Below are 15,890 nucleotides of genomic sequence, written 5' to 3' on the forward strand. Positions count from 1 at the left end.
TTGAGAAGCAGGAAAATACTGTGAAACACATGCTGTGCCTGTTGATGATATTGCTGAACACCTATTAAGGTGATGGGGTACGTTGCAGAAGGTTCTGGGTGCACGTGGTTGGATTACTAACACATTAATAGGACACTTATCGGTGTTGGTGTCTCTAATTGACCATTTGCCTGTATATCGCGGAACCATTGTGCCGATTTGTGGATGAGATATCCAATTATAATATAAACCTTGGTCAGGTTTTTAATGCTTCCCATTTCACTAGAATGCAGTCGGTCAGGACTTTGAACACCTTGAATCCATGATTTTTAAGACTGCAGGACGGAGGTGCAGCTGTTATTGAGATAAAGTGCTGTGCGCGTTATAGGGCAGCTGGGCAGTGAGAGCGCAGCTGCAGCTTTAAGCTCATAGTTTGGGATGGGCTGAATTCACAACGTCATTTCAGCGCTCTGTCTTTTATTCTTCGCCCCCTCATCTCCTTCCCTCTCTAAATGACACAACTCCCATGTTCCGTTAAACCTCTGGCCATATTTTCCGAACAACTTTCTTTTTTCCCCCCCGCGGGACATTTTTCCGGGGCCGAAACTTTTCTGGCGTGTGATCGTTTCTGGAGTTGACACAGCAGTCGTTCGCTCTCATATGTGGATTCTTTGGAAAAGCCCATTTTAACAGCCCAGGAAATGCAGCGTTTTCTCCCGCCCAGAGGGATCGCTGCTTAACTGAATCCCGACATGGAAGAACATACAGATATCTCCAAAAACAAATAAGTACGCTATGAGGATTTAAATGTTTATGTTAACGCACAGCCTGCTGTGATTCAGCTCCATCTCGTCAAAATGATGTTTTCGTCCCTCTCGCTGTCTCAGGTAAAACTACACCACAGTTGTTACACTTCAGCTGTTAAAGGAAAGCTTTCCCACTTTGAAAGGAAGCTTTAGTCTAGACAGCCTTTGTTGATTTGACAGTCCTGGTTATATGTGCCCTAACTCTGTTTGGTGACTGACATCTTCAATCAAACAGTGTCGCAATATAAATTCGTGCTTGATCAAAAGCAGGCACATATGCGAAGGCTGAAACAAATCCTGCAGACTGCAGCAAACCTGCTGATCAGGGGCTGGAATTAACATGAAGTTTGTAGCTGGAATGCATTGAAGTTACTGGTTAACAGACTTCAGTTTCTCTACAGTAACTTTTTGAGATTTGTCTGCCTACATGTACTTGTGTGTGCATCTGCAAGTGTGTATCTGTGTTCAAGTGTTTTCCCAGTATCTGTGGACAAGAGTAGTTTACATATCAGTGGTGTCATTTCTGGAAAAAACCCCTTTTTAACAACAAAGTTAAAAAATTGTATTTTAATTGCTGCTTCCTGATTCTTAGTGTTTTCCATATTTTTCACATTTGCATCTTCCAGATTATCAAAGATAACTTGAGTAAATACACAATGCATTTTTTAAACAAGGATTTCATTTATTAAACAAACAGAGTTATCCTAATCTATCTGGGTTTGTGTGAAAGACAAATTGTGTCCTAAATCTAATAACTGGTTGTGGCACCTTTTGAAGCAATGAGTGCGAAGGTTTTTCAGTATGAACGTCCTGTTTAAACTCCCAAAGCATCGTAATCAGGTTTGATTCTGGACTTTGACTAGACAACTTCAAAACCTTCATTTTTTTCATCTTTTTTGAGCTGTTCACAGGTGGGCTTGTTGATGTGTTTTGGATTATTCTCCTGCTGCAAAACCCAAACACAGTTGAGCTTCAGCGCACAAACCTACACCATGTCTGACCACGGTATGATGTTGTTTTTATGAAATGCCGTGTTAGTTTTATGGCAGATGTAATAGGAATCAAACTTTCCCTGAAGTTCAGCATTTGTCCCATCAGTCCACAGAATATTTACCCAAAGGTCTTGGAGATCAGCAGGATGTTTTTTGTGGTTTTTTTCCATGTTCAATCTTTAGAAATGGCTTTGCAACTCTTTCTAGACTATTAGATGTCAAGGACTTCGTTTCCTATCTGTTTGTTTAGATTGTGCCATGATGTGTTGGTATTTGAGCTCTTTTAGCCTACTACACTTTTTCAGAAAGGTTCTATTTAAGTGACTTATTGATTCAGCAGGTCTGGAAGAATCAGCCCTGAGTGTGGTTAGTGAAATTGAACTTAGCTTTCCAAAAAAAGAAAAAAAAATTAAAAGATTAATCACAGATAACCTCAGTTAAGGTCAGGTTTCGTGATAAGAAATGTAAGTAAGAAAGAGACTTGACAAAAATGGCATGGAAGAGTTTCAAGGGGAAATCCACTGCTGACCAAAAAGAGCACAAAGACTCATCTCACATTTGACAAAAACCTTGATGATCCCCAAGACCTTTGGAAAACTATTTGGCATAAAACTAACAGCCTTTCATAAAAAGAACCTCATATCAGCACAAGCCTGTTGGTATGGTGATGGTAGTATTATGGCCTTTGGTTGCTTTGCTGCTTGCTGCAGTTGATGAAACCGCAAATTCTGCTCTCTACCAGAAATCCATGAAGGAGAATGTCTGGCCAGTAGTTCAAGCCTTAAAACTCAGGCTAGTTCACTTCTGAATGCTGCCACAACCACTTACTAGGTTTAGGGGGCAATTACTTTTTTGTATAGCACAGGTTTGGATAACTTTTTTGTTTAATAAATGAAAATTTTTATTTACTCAGGTTATCTTTGTCTAATATTCAAATTTGTTTGATGATGTGAAATATGTGACTGTGACAAATATGCAAAAACAAAAGGAATCAGGAAGGATTGTGATACTTTTTTACATAGCATCTTTCTAGTTTTACTGACCAGTCAATGCACTCTACAAACGCAGGAGGTTTTTTTAACTCTTCAAAAATGCTATATTTCCATAAAGCTGCACTGTCTAATGCTGCCTGCTATGTGTGGAAATCAGACAGAGATTCAGTTTTATTTTATTTACATAGCACTAAAAACAGTGCTATGTACTAAAGGTACTTAGTATTGCCAGGTAAAGATCCTACAAAAGTAAAGAGAAAACACCAACAGTAACACAACCCCCTATGAACAAGCACTTAGTGAAAGTGGGAAGAAAAATCTCCCTTTTAAGAGTAAGAAACTACTGCCAGAACCCTGCTCAGGGAAGAGCAGCCAACTGCCATGGCCGGTTGGAAGGGGAAGAAGACAGGACAAAAGATACAGTGTGGAAGAGATCCAGAGATTAATAATAACTAATGATTAAATACAAAGTGGCTTAAAAACGAATAGTGCGTGTCAAAAGAAGAAGAAACACTCAGTGCATCATGGCAACACACCCAGTATCCCTAACTATATGCTTTAACAAAAAGGAAAGTTTTAAGCCTAATCTTACAAGTATAGAGGTTATCTGAGGGTCCTCGAAGCTGAAGGCTCTGCCTCCCATTCTACTTTTAAATACTCTAGGAACCACAAGTAAGCCTGCAGTCCGAGAGTGAAGTGCTCTCATGGGGTGATATGGTACTATGACGTCGTTAAGATGAGATACAATCTAATTATTCAAGACCTTGTATATGAGGAGAATGATTTCAAATTTAATTTCAGATTTAACAGTAAAACTATGGAACAATGCAACTATTGGAGAAATATGAAGAAATACACAACTTTTCCAGCCTTATAATAACGAATTCCAATAATCCAGCCTCGGTAAGCATGTTTTTCAGTTTTATAGATAGTTTCAAGAATTTCTGAGATGACAGGAAGGTAGGAGATTAGCCTAGAGTTTGCCAAGGCAGCTGGGTTAAGTGATGGATTAAGTTTTTATAATTTTTTTAACTCATAATATGAATTCATTTTTATTTCTTGCAAACAGCCAACATTAAGTTAAATTATTACAATACATCATAAGCTGTTCAGTAGGGCTTACAACAAAATCATTTAGAAAACTGCAAATTCGTCATTCTAGGTTGTAGACAGCATAGTAGTGATGTCATCAATCATGCTACACATAAAATGGAAATTGTTAATTAAGCTCAGAGTATCCAACCCTGAAGGTAAAACATCCAAGGAAACTAACCCCATTTTTGTTTAGTCAACTAACTGCATCCAACTAACACAGTACATTTACATAAGAACATCATACCAACAGTCAAAGATGGTGGTGGTAGTGTGTCGGTCTGGGGTTGCTTTGCTTCTTCACGACTTAAACGACTTGCTGTACTTGATGAAACCGTAAATTCTGCTCTCTACAAGGAAATCTTGAAGGAACAGCCATTAGTTCAGACACACACCAGCAAGTTCACTTCTAAGTTGCTCAAAAAGCAAAATGAAATGGAGTGAAAATAAAGTGGCCTAGTCAAAGTCCAGGCTTAAATCAGATTGAGATGGTATTAGCCTAAGCGGGCCTTTCGTACTGGAAAACCGTCTAATGTGCCTGAATTAAAACACTTGACCCACTCGTCTTTGCAGAAGAAGAGTGGGTCAAATTCTTCCATAGTGATGTGGAAGAGTTATTGCGAGTAATTGCAATGCTTATTTGCAGTTTTTGTTATCAAGGGTGACATAGCTAGTTATTAGGTTTAGTGGGTAATTATTATTATTTTGCATGGGGCCATGTAGGTTTACATAACTTTTGTTTTGTTTGTCAATTCAATAATAATTTTAAAACTGCCTTTCAAATTTAATATCCATCACATCAGAAACTCTGACTTCACCAACAAGGTCCAGAAACTTACACTGGATCTGGATGAAACCATAGTGTCCTTTGATGTGGTCTCACTCTTTACTTGCATACCTACAACTGAGGTAGTGGAAACTGTCAGGAAATGACTACAGCAAGACAGCTCCTTAGAAAACAGAACCAGCTTTACCCCCAAACAAATGTGCAAACTGTTAGATCTCGGCCTTACCACAGCATATTTTAAATACAACAAGGGTTTATACAGACAAAAACATGGATGTGTCATGGGCTTCCCACTGTCATCTATTGTAGTCAACCTTCACATGGAGGAAGTAGAAAGTAAAGCTCTTGGTTCTTTCAAAAGGACAGCACCAAGCCACTGCCCAAGAAGTTGAATCCTTCACTGCTCGCATCAACTCAGTGGATAAAAACATAAAGTTCACCAGGGAAGAGACAAAGGTCATAGTTTGCCATTTCTGGACTGTGCTGTGCGCAGAAGGGAAAGAAAAGAACACACATGTAAAGAAAGCTCTTAAAACATTTGGTTATCCTAAATGGACTTTCATCAAATCAGCAAAGATGAACTGGGAAGAAGGTCGCATACCAACTAGGGAGAATCAGAAGGACAAACAGAACAACATGGTCATCCCTTATGTAGCAGGTTTATCAGAGAAACTCAGGAGAATTTTCTACAAGCATGACCTCCTAAGCTACTTCATACAAAAACTGGTTCATCCTGAGGACAAAACTGCAGTACAGTGAGGAGAAACCAAACAGCCACTCCATACACGCATGGCAAAACATAGAAGAGCCACCTTGGCAGGACAAGACTGAGCTTTACACCTGCATCTAAAGGTTAAAGGTCACTTATTCGAGGATGCCAATGTTCACATTTTGGATAGAGGAGACAGTCGGTTTGAAAGAGGAGTGAAAGAAGCCATCTCTGTCCACTGTGAACGACCATCCTTGAACAGAGGGGGTGGCTAAGGACACAAACTGTCTGCCACCTACAATCCAGTTTTGAGATCCCTTCTCAGGCGCCACTCACATCTCACAAGTTCTCACAATGGTTTCACCTGAAACCTCTGCTAATAATAACCCACACCCTTTTTGACACCTTGACTCATGTGATCAATAGTTGGTCTAATGACCCTCTTAAGGGAAACTCCCACTAGGTTTTAAATACCTGTGACTCGGCACCATTTGGTTTTAGAACTGAAGAAGCTTCTTAGATGGGAGGTGAAACGTCTTCAAGAAACTTAAAGTCCAGTCGCCATTCTTTCCAAACTCCTTAGATTACCATGACCTGGATGATTGAGAACTTACATGGACATGGAATAATGTAACTTTTGTCAAATTAATGTGAGCTTGAATGTGTCCAAAATCCCATGGACCTAACAATAAATTAGAATTTAATAATAGCAATAACTTTGCAACTTTGTGTTGTCTTTGAGCAAACTGGATTAACTACAGCAAACCATTTGGCTCGCTAGAAGACCATGTGAACCAACTGTGGTAGGAATGTAGGAAAGCCTTGGTATCAAGGTATCACTGAGAACTTTCACAGACATGATACCTTGGTATCAAGTCACTTTGCTATACAAAAAAGGCAAAAAAAGGATCAAATGATTTATACAAACTACAGTCAAGGTGAAAAGTAGACTCAGTTATAAAAGTGCAAAAATATCTGCCTTATAGGCAAAGCAGGAGGCAGACAACAAAGACATTTTCTCTAAGTACTGAAGTAAATCAATTAAATCACAACACAGCTCTTTGTGAGCGCACAAAATCCTCAACATATTCCCTTTTTAAAAAAAATGTTTTGATTGGTGTCATGCTTTGAAATGAGCCGCACCAGATTAAATGACCTCTTTTTAGTTTCAAAGAGACATGCTGGTACTGTGCAAACTGTGCACATTAGGGTCAACTGCTTAGTGTTCTCCTCAGTCATGCTGGTTACTACGATTGGACTAAACTACTGTGAATTAGACAATTAAACTGAGCTTGCACTGCAGTAACTTATTGGCAGTGGTGGTGTTTAAGTCTTTTATGATCAAATTGTAGGAATTAATGTATCAGCAGAATTCAGCTGGGTGGACGCAGTGACCTTGCTGCCAGCCCTGGACCCCCAAGATCTGACCATATTGTTGATGCTGTATAGTTATAAAGGCCTAATACTCACTGAGTACTTGGTTGAGACGTTGCTGGCAAAGACACCAGTACGAAGTTTCTTGTAATTGGTCACCAGGTTTACAGACATCCTAGGAGGGATTTTAACTGACTCCACTTTATAGAATCTCTCTAAATCTTTCAGGTTTCTTGGCTGCTGCTTGGAAATTTGAAACTTCAGCTTCCTCCACAGATTTTCTATAGGACTGAGGTGTAGAGACAGGCTATGCCTGGCCGAGGTATGACTTTAGTGTGCTTCATCTTTAGCCTTTTGTGTGTTTTTGGTCATTGTCAAGACTGGTCCATGACCTTAACTGTTCTGGCTGAGGGAAGAAGGTTCTCGTCCGAAAATCTATAGTACATGGTCCTGTTCAAAGGTCTCCTCCCGCTGGTCTTCTCGTACTCTTAGCACAAAAATGGTTAGTGTTCCTCGGGTCATGCTTAGCATTTCTCTTCCTCTAAAAGTGGCGGGTCACGTTAAGGTCAGAAAGTTCGATTTTGGTTTTATCTGACTGCAGTGCTTTCTTCCATGCCTGATGATCATCCTCACCCATGAGGCCAGATCTTCCATGAAACTCCAAATTGAGTGATTTGATATCTTTTCAATTTTCAAAGAATTGCACCAGCAGCTGTCATCTTTTCACCACGTTTCTTGTAGCTCATTCCAGCCTTGTGCACATCAACAGTTTTCTTCCTGATGTCCTTTGACAGCCCTTGTCTTGCTCATAGTGGTGGATCGTTTGGAATGGAAGAAATTGATTCTGTGGACACGTGTGCTTTATTCACATAATGAGTTGAAACTAGGACTGTCTGTTATTGATACAAGGTCTTGAATAATCAGGCCTTATCTTATCTTAAAAACCTTATAGTACCGTATCACCCCTTTAGAGCACTTCTCTCATAGACTGAAGGCTTACTTGTTCCTAGAGTATTTAAAAGTAGAATGGGAGGCAGAGCCTTCAGCTTTCAGGCACCTCTTCTTTGGAACCAGCTCCCAGTTTGGATTTGGGAGACAGACACTATCTCTACTTTTAAGATCAGGCTTCAAACTTTCCTTTTTGCTAAATGATATAGTTCAGGTGACTCTTGAGTCCTCCCGTAGTTATGCTGCAATAGATGTAGGCTGCTGAGGGCTTCCATGAATAATTGAGTTTTTCTTCTTCAGTCACCTTTTTTTCACTCACTGTGTGTTCATACACCTCTCTGCATTTAATTATTAGTTATTAGTAATATCTGGCTCTCTTTCATCGCATGTTTTTGTCCTGTCTTCATCTGCTCACTGTCAGATCCCTGAGGCTGTTTCTGCTGAAGGTTTCTTCCTGTTTAAAGGGAGTTTTTCTTTCCCACAAGGAGCTTGTTGGGGGTTTTCTCTCTTTTTCTTGTATTATTGTAGGGTCGTTATCTTACAGTATAAAGCACTTTGAGGCAAGTGTTGTTGTTATTTGGCGCTATATAAGTAAAATTTAATTGACTGAATGTGGCACACAGACAATCTTTGTCTGGCTAGGTTGTAAGGGAAAAAAATGCTTTTTTCACTCAATGATCTGAAACTCAATTTATAATTTTTATTTAACCTCCTAGGACCTGGCGTCCACATATGTGGACATTTGGGTTATTTAGACCAAAATACTCAATTTAGCTCTACAAGGGCCTGGTATCCACTTACGAGGACATTATACTGCTACTGTTCTATTGAAATTTTAAATGAATATCCTCATATGTGGCTCTCATTTCTCTTAGAAACAAAAATCAGGTAAAAAAAAAAATCTGGTAATTCTTTGTTTTTACATTCATCGGGCCCCAGTCAGCCCAAATATCAAAGAGAAATTTGGAATGAATGGCCACTTTTACCATTGTGTGCCTTCCAAGAGTTACATGGTTACCCCTACAAGTCTGTATTAGTTTAGAGTGAATCGCTTTGAAATGTGTAGATATGGAAAACATTGTTTTTCTAAGTATTTAAATTGAAGTGGAGCTATTATGCTTTTTCCTAAATTGCCATAAATACACTGTTACAATGACACACGGTGTCCCATTATTTTTATTCATTTTTATTTTTGTTAATTATTTTTATTCTGATTACATTCAAAACAGTGGAGCTGTTTCACACAAGTCTCATGCATGCTCTTTTTTGACCCTGTTTTTCCACTGTATCAAGATTTGGAACAGCTACATTGTTCCTGAAAACATCTATTTTTTTACCTTTAAAAAAACATAATTACTGCTCTCTGATACATTGAAAAGAAAGCAGTAAGGCTATTAAAGAAGAATCAGACCTATAGGCTTGGTCATCTGGTACTGGTACTGACATGACTTGAAGAGTGCAGTCTTCTACTGTGAAGTGTGCTGCTTGTGCTCTGGGATATTGCTGTAGGCTGACTGTTGCAATGTACCCAAATGCTACATTCTGTTAATGTGAAAGAGGATCTCTAAACGTTTTAATAGCACGTTTTATATGTCTGGATCTGATACACTTAATTTCTCAGAAAACCATATTCCTTATTTTTTCATATAAAATTAGCTTATATATCATAGAGACTGTTAGTATGTGCGTCTTATCCAGATGTGTAAAATGTCAGTGTTCTGTCTTGCTGCTGATGCACAAGTCAAATCTAAACAATGTAGGCAAAATATTCAAGAAGCAGATTCATTGTTAAGGGTTTCGTTACCAGTATATCGTTAGTATCCAAAGCTACATGTCCTACTCTTTGTGTTTGAGTTTTAGTGGTTTAGTTACTGATTGCTGAGTCTGTACTGTGTGTCTCTATCATCCAGGATGAGTTCCATCCGTTCATTGAGGCTCTGCTACCCCAGGTTCGTGCCTTTGCCTACACGTGGTTTAACCTCCAGGCCAGGAAAAGGAAGTACTTCAAAAAACATGAGAAGAGGATGACTAAAGAAGAAGAGAGAGCTGTCAAAGATGAACTACTTGGGGAGAAGGCAGAGGTGGTATAAGTATATTGGATAACTGAAATAAGCACTACTTTTTTTTATTTTAAAAAGTTTTTTTTTAACTTTTTAAATTCTAATAATTTTAATTCCAAATCACACAACAGTTGCCCCAAGGTGCTTTATATTGTAAGGTAAAGACCCTGCAATAACACAAAGAAAACAGAAAACAAAAATCACAACAATCAGACGACCCCCTATGAGCAAGCACTTACTGGTGACAGTGGGGAGTTTGGGGAGTTTTTAGGACACCCTGATAATAATGAATTACAGTAGTCTGATTTTTATATTTAGCAATCAATGTTTTATATCATACCCATATTATATTGCATCTTCCCCAATTACACTAAGAATATGCTAGAACAAAGCTGACTTGTTCAGTTAGAGTTTCTGTTTCTTATTCTGTTCCTAGGTGAAACAGAAGTGGGCCAGTCGTCTTTTGGCTAAGCTAAGAAAGGATATTAGACCTGAATGCAGGGAAGACTTTGTCCTATCAATCACCGGGAAGAAAGCTGCATGTTGTGTCTTATCAAACCCTGACCAGAAAGGCAAAATGAGACGCATAGACTGTCTCCGACAAGCTGACAAGGTAAATTAAAAAGTTGCTTTGTATTTTCTTTTGGCTGGAGAGATAGAAATGCAGATAGTTTTTCTAACCCCAGACTAAAATTGCTGTCAAAGATGTGAAATATCAAGCAGTTTTTAATTAATTAAACTAACTCAGTCTAACTCAGACTAGCAGTGACATCAACTTTGCCGTCGAAGGTAAGTTTATTTACCTACTGTTTGTACTTGTAGCCGGCTTGTTTCTGCCTGAACTGCACAATCGCTGCTGTGAGTGGGTTTAACAGCTGATTTTCCTTGTCTTATGAATGCTATTTTCCATGACTTTTTCATTAAAAAGGTTTTTGTGACAATGCAAGGTTGTATCAGGTTTTTGTTTTTCATGATTTTACATCAAACATGAGGCTAGCAAGAAAAATATATGAACTAACAAAAGTGACCTTCAGCAGAACCAGACTTAGACAGGTTTGTTTTATGTGTCTCTGTAAAGCACTTTGAATCACCTTGCTGTTGAATTGTGCTATATAAATAAACTTGCCTTGCCTAATTAAAGGAGGTCAAACAACTCACAGCAGCTGAAAATTGATGGTTAAATATTATAACCTTTCTACTTTTTAAAGATTTCTGATTTTTAGTTAAGAAACTGTCTTATAAATATACCATCACCATACTGTCCGTGCCCCTGAACCCTCTGTTCCACCTCTCCCCGTACGTCCTTAAATTTAGTTACAGCTTTTTCTGTTTATTTTTATATTGTAATGAATTGTATCGCCCGTGTGTACACATTTATCTTTGTGATAGAATAGAATAGAATAGCATAGAATTCAACTTTATTGTCATTGCACATGCACAGGTACAGGGCAACGAAATGCAGTTTGCATCCATCCAGAAGTGTTTTAGTGATATAGATATATTACAATATATATTAGCAATAATATAGATATGTGAGTATATTACAGAAATGGGTCTATTATGGTATGTTATAATGTACACGGTATGAAGTATGTTGTGAATATTCTATAACTATAAGTATGTACAGGCTGTAGTGAGTACAAGCTATGAACAGGCTATGAACAGGATATAAATATGAAAAACTATACAGAATATGAAATAAATAACTTTACAGAAATCTGAGATATACAGCTATACAGAAATGGGAACTATGCAAGTTGTAAACAGTTGTAGGATTAAAAATTATCGAATGTACAGAATGATTATTTACACAGAGCTATACAGTAGTGCAGTTAAGATAAGTGAGATATAATTCCTACAGAGGCTATATAAAGTGCTAGTGGTTGTGAGTGGTGGTTCAGTCCATGTTATTATTGTGTGTTTGAGGGTACAGTTGTCCATTGTGATCATACAAAAGAGGGTTTTCAGGGAATACTGTTAAATGTACAGTTTTTATACCATATATCAGAACAAGATGTTTAGTGGGATTAAAGTGGTGGGTGGGTTCATTTCCATTTTCAAAGAAGCCAGTTGAGTCTAATGACAGATGAAGTCAGAGCAAGTCAATGTGTTAAAAAGTTAGATTGCCAGTTGTTGATCATCATTATTTTAATGGTTGGAAAAGCTAGTGAATTTTTTAGGCTCTGATCTTTAATTGTATTTGTGATCTTCCTGTTCAAACATTGCCTCAAAAAAAGGCCTGAAAGTGGGTTGATGGACCATTTTATATCTTGAAAAGTATTTGATATATGACGCTAAAATCAGAGACAGTCAAGCAAAATAGCGAATCAAAATCATAGCCTTTATGAAACTTGTAATACAATTTTAGTTAACCCTGAAGTTGGCTTAATAAAATTAGGAAATGCTAAATTTATAGCTAACTGTTTGCTTCATTGCCTGTGCCTGTATTGGTTCTCTCTGGGTATTATGGCTTCCTTACACAATCCAAAGACATGCTTGCAAGGTTAATTAGTGAATCTAAATTGGTTACAATTCTGAATCTGTTCGCCCTGTGATAAAATGGGGCTCTGTATGTACCCTGCCTGTCAGTCTCTGATAGTCCGTAACTCTGTGTCTTAAGCGGTCAAGGAAAAGGATGGATGCTTGGCCCATTCAGGGGACCAGTTTCACACTAAACATAGCAAAAGTGAGACTCATGTTTTTAGTCAGACATAAGTGGGGTTTTTTTGCTTTGTTTTTCCAAGGTGTGGAGATTAGACCTGGTGATGGTTATCCTTTTTAAAGGAATCCCACTGGAAAGCACAGATGGTGAACGGCTGGTGAAAGGAGGCCAGTGCTCCAATCCAGTCCTCTGTGTCCAGCCTCGACACATCTCTGTCTCTGTCAAGGAGCTCGACCTCTACCTTGCTTACTATGTGCAAGAGAGAGGTATGCACTACATACTACATACTTCAACATTGCTGTTCATGCTGACTTTCATGTATACATTTAGATATAGTAGACCTCTGGTAATATTAGATAAAATATGAGATTGCTACATGGTGACGATGCATCGTGCATCTTGTTGTAAAGAAGGAAAAAAAAACTTCTTTCTTTCAAGATTCTCTGTTCTACATTTCTATTATATCAAAATTTGTTCTTATGATTTCAGGATATCCTGGAAAGTTTAACTTTCCTCACTTTAAAATGCCGTTCTGTATTCTCTATGTGTTAGTTTGGTATTAGTGTCAGAACAGTGTTCATCTGTTAGCCACAGATGTCGAATAATTTGTGTTAAATGCAAACACACGTTAATCATTGTCAGAACCTGTACTGGTGTGAAATTTAACATTAGTCCCCAAATGGGAAAAAAACCCCTTAAATTAACATTTAACATTAAATAGATATGTTCTGCAAGTCTTAAGAGACTTTTTTATGTTGTACTATAATTTAGGACAAATGCTGCACTTTCTAATGTTAAGAAAATAATTATGATAATTGAGTTAGAATAAATTAAAGATTTAATGTATGAATAACAATGCAAAATGGTGACTTTCATTAATAAACAGGTTATAAAAGGTGGATGGTGATCACATGCCTGTTTGCCTGGTGTATTGGAATAAAACTGTTGTGTTGCTAAATAGAAAATGAACATGAGTGATCTTATTTAACACATTGAACAAATCAAGAAAATCTGCCATGAAAATGGTTTTCAGTCACAAAATATGCAGTTAGTATGTTAAAATATGCCCTCTGCTGGTTTTGGATGAGCATGTCAGTTAAGAACAAACAAACAAACAACAAAAAACAATATGCAATACATATCCATTCTGTGTTTTTACTGCATCTTTAAACTTTTTTGAGGATGGAGCTAACAATATTTAAATATGCTTGTTCTTATATTTTCCTATAAGAAAGAATATATTGGCTGACCTACTTTGCTTGTTGAAATTGCTGAAATCTTGTTCTGTTCTCTGCCTCATCCACAAACACTGTCTCACTCTCGCTCTCTCCTTTCAGAGGCCGAGCAGAGCAGCAGTCCCAGTCGCACTGGTGTGGGTTCTGATCAGGAGGACAGTCGAACTGCCACCATGGGTAATGTAAAGTATATTTCTTTATTTTTCTTTAATCTGTTTACATATCTCTATATGTCTCTATCAGGTAATATGATCAGATAAAATAAATATCTTGTACATAAACAGTCTAATTTGCTAGAGCATGGGTTGACTTCTTAGACACAAAGTAACAACAAAGACTGCAGTATTCTGAGCTGTGCCTTGTATTTACAAGTTTTAAATGCTGTTATTAATATTTATTACAAGCGGAAACATGGACCTGTATAAATTAAGAAAACTACCCAATCTATCAGTTATATTTTTGCTTTGGACTGCAAAGACCAAATAAGCTATTTAGGCAATTAAACATCAAGATCCAAAGTGTAATTATATAAATACTACCTTAGTTTATCTATTTTCTTAGTGTGTAACTGCTGCTGTTTTATTTTTGCAGATGGTCCAGAGTTCCAGGAGAGTTTTGTAACATCAGGAGTTTTTAGTGTTACTGAGCTTGTTCAGGTCTCGAGAAGTAAGCCTGCTTTACCATTATGTTTACCTTTACACAGCTACGCTACCTTTGGCAGTGTTCTTACAGAGGCTAGTATTGTCATTGTAACACCAACCCTTCTTTAGCTCTGTCTTGACAGATTTGGTTTAAATATTTGAATTTGAAAAATGTTGAAGGGCATATTATTCTTGGACTAGTTTGAGAATATAAGAACAAAATGCAAGTGCAATTTCAAGTTGTTTTTATGATGTCAATTGAGGCAGCAGTGCAGTTTATTAATCAGAAGGTTGGTGGTTTGAACCCTGACTGCTCCAGTCTGTATACCAAATGTCCTTGGGCAAGGTACTGAACCCCAGGTTGCTTTCTGATGCATTCCTCAGAGTGTGAATGTTCAATAGGAAGCACTTATATGTAGAAGGGTGAGTGAGATATGCTGTATGAAGTGCTTTGAGTGCTCAAGTAAAGTAGAAAAGCACAGCATTTCTAATTTGTTGGCCTTATTTTTTGGTAAGATATGGTAACAACAGGATATCCATATCCGATTTTCACCCTCATTTAGCTGTTTATAGCGCCTTTGTCTCCTGGGGGTGGAGAACATGTCATGGTGGAGTACATCAATCCTATCAGGATAGTTTGATCTCAGGATAAAAGTGGACCCACAGAACAACTCAAGTCATTTCCTCTAAATTGAATTTCTAAACATATGGAATCAAACCACACTGTCTCTTTTATTAACCATGTAAAATATTCAAACAGAAAACATTTACAGCCTTTTGTTTTGTTTTGTTTTTATTCGTGACCTTTAAAAGTAAACTGATCTGGTATGACTGGTGATCTGAACTAAGTGGGGGAGGCCATAGCAAAATCTTAAGTGTTGACTGTGAAAGTCAGTGAATTACATGTACATGATTAACAAAGCTTTCCTTGCTGCTTTGTGAGTAGATATAATGAAATCTAGATAGGAAATTAAAGACTAGTCAATTAGCACAGTATTGGGCTTTGCCACACACTTTGTGTACCTGATATTCTGTTTTAAGTGCGTAACTCATAATCTGTCTTTTTCCCATGTAGCTCCCGTTGTAACAGGAGTAGGGCCTGGTTTCTCTGTGGGGGAGCTCCAGGGTCATCTGGCCTATGATCTCAACCAGTCTGTTAACCAGCCAGTCAGTCTCAGACGATCACTGGCCAGCACCTCATCCAGCGGGTATTTTTACACACACACACACACACACACACACACACACACACACACACACACACACACACACACACACACACACACTAGTTTTCATGTCTTACTGAGCACATCTAATTGACATAATGCTTTCCCTAGCCGCTTGCCCTAACCATGAAAAATGAATGCCTAAACATAATTGTAACACTGATACTTAAACCACATTTTGAGCCTCAAAAATGTCTTCAAACCTGCGGGTTTGCATTTTGTCCCCATAAGGGACTGTACAATTTTCTGTCCTCACAAAGATGCCTAAACATGCACACACAAACAGGGTTGTAAATGGAGACTTCAATTTCTGGTGAATGTTCAAGCACATAAAAGGCAAAATGCAAGTGCACATTAAAATATAGGAGAACGAAAACAAATACATAG

The 15,890-nt window shown here is 37.9% G+C and overlaps 1 protein-coding gene across 2 annotated transcripts in view; it reads left to right on the top strand.

Moving 5' to 3' along the window:
* Window positions 1–15,890, top strand: part of nfic (nuclear factor I/C) — a 37,302-nt gene that overhangs the window by 2,286 nt on the left and 19,126 nt on the right. The window contains exons 1-7 of one of the 2 annotated variants that reach the window (XM_085251216.1): window positions 439–866; window positions 9,590–9,760; window positions 10,176–10,352; window positions 12,484–12,667; window positions 13,739–13,813; window positions 14,228–14,302; window positions 15,353–15,485. In XM_085251216.1, the coding sequence (XP_085107342.1) occupies window positions 837–866; window positions 9,590–9,760; window positions 10,176–10,352; window positions 12,484–12,667; window positions 13,739–13,813; window positions 14,228–14,302; window positions 15,353–15,485 (845 nt within the window). In that variant the 5' untranslated portion in view covers window positions 439–836. Of the gene's footprint in view, window positions 1–438; window positions 867–9,589; window positions 9,761–10,175; window positions 10,353–12,483; window positions 12,668–13,738; window positions 13,814–14,227; window positions 14,303–15,352; window positions 15,486–15,890 lie in introns of those variants that run through there. The other variant, XM_085251215.1, reaches the window with a different exon arrangement.

Source organism: Mchenga conophoros, linkage group LG17, assembly GCF_057382185.1.
Source record: "Mchenga conophoros isolate Kocher_MC1m ecotype Shallow Benthic linkage group LG17, M_conophoros_male_GT1.1, whole genome shotgun sequence".
NCBI classification, from domain to species: Eukaryota; Metazoa; Chordata; class Actinopteri; order Cichliformes; family Cichlidae; genus Mchenga; species Mchenga conophoros.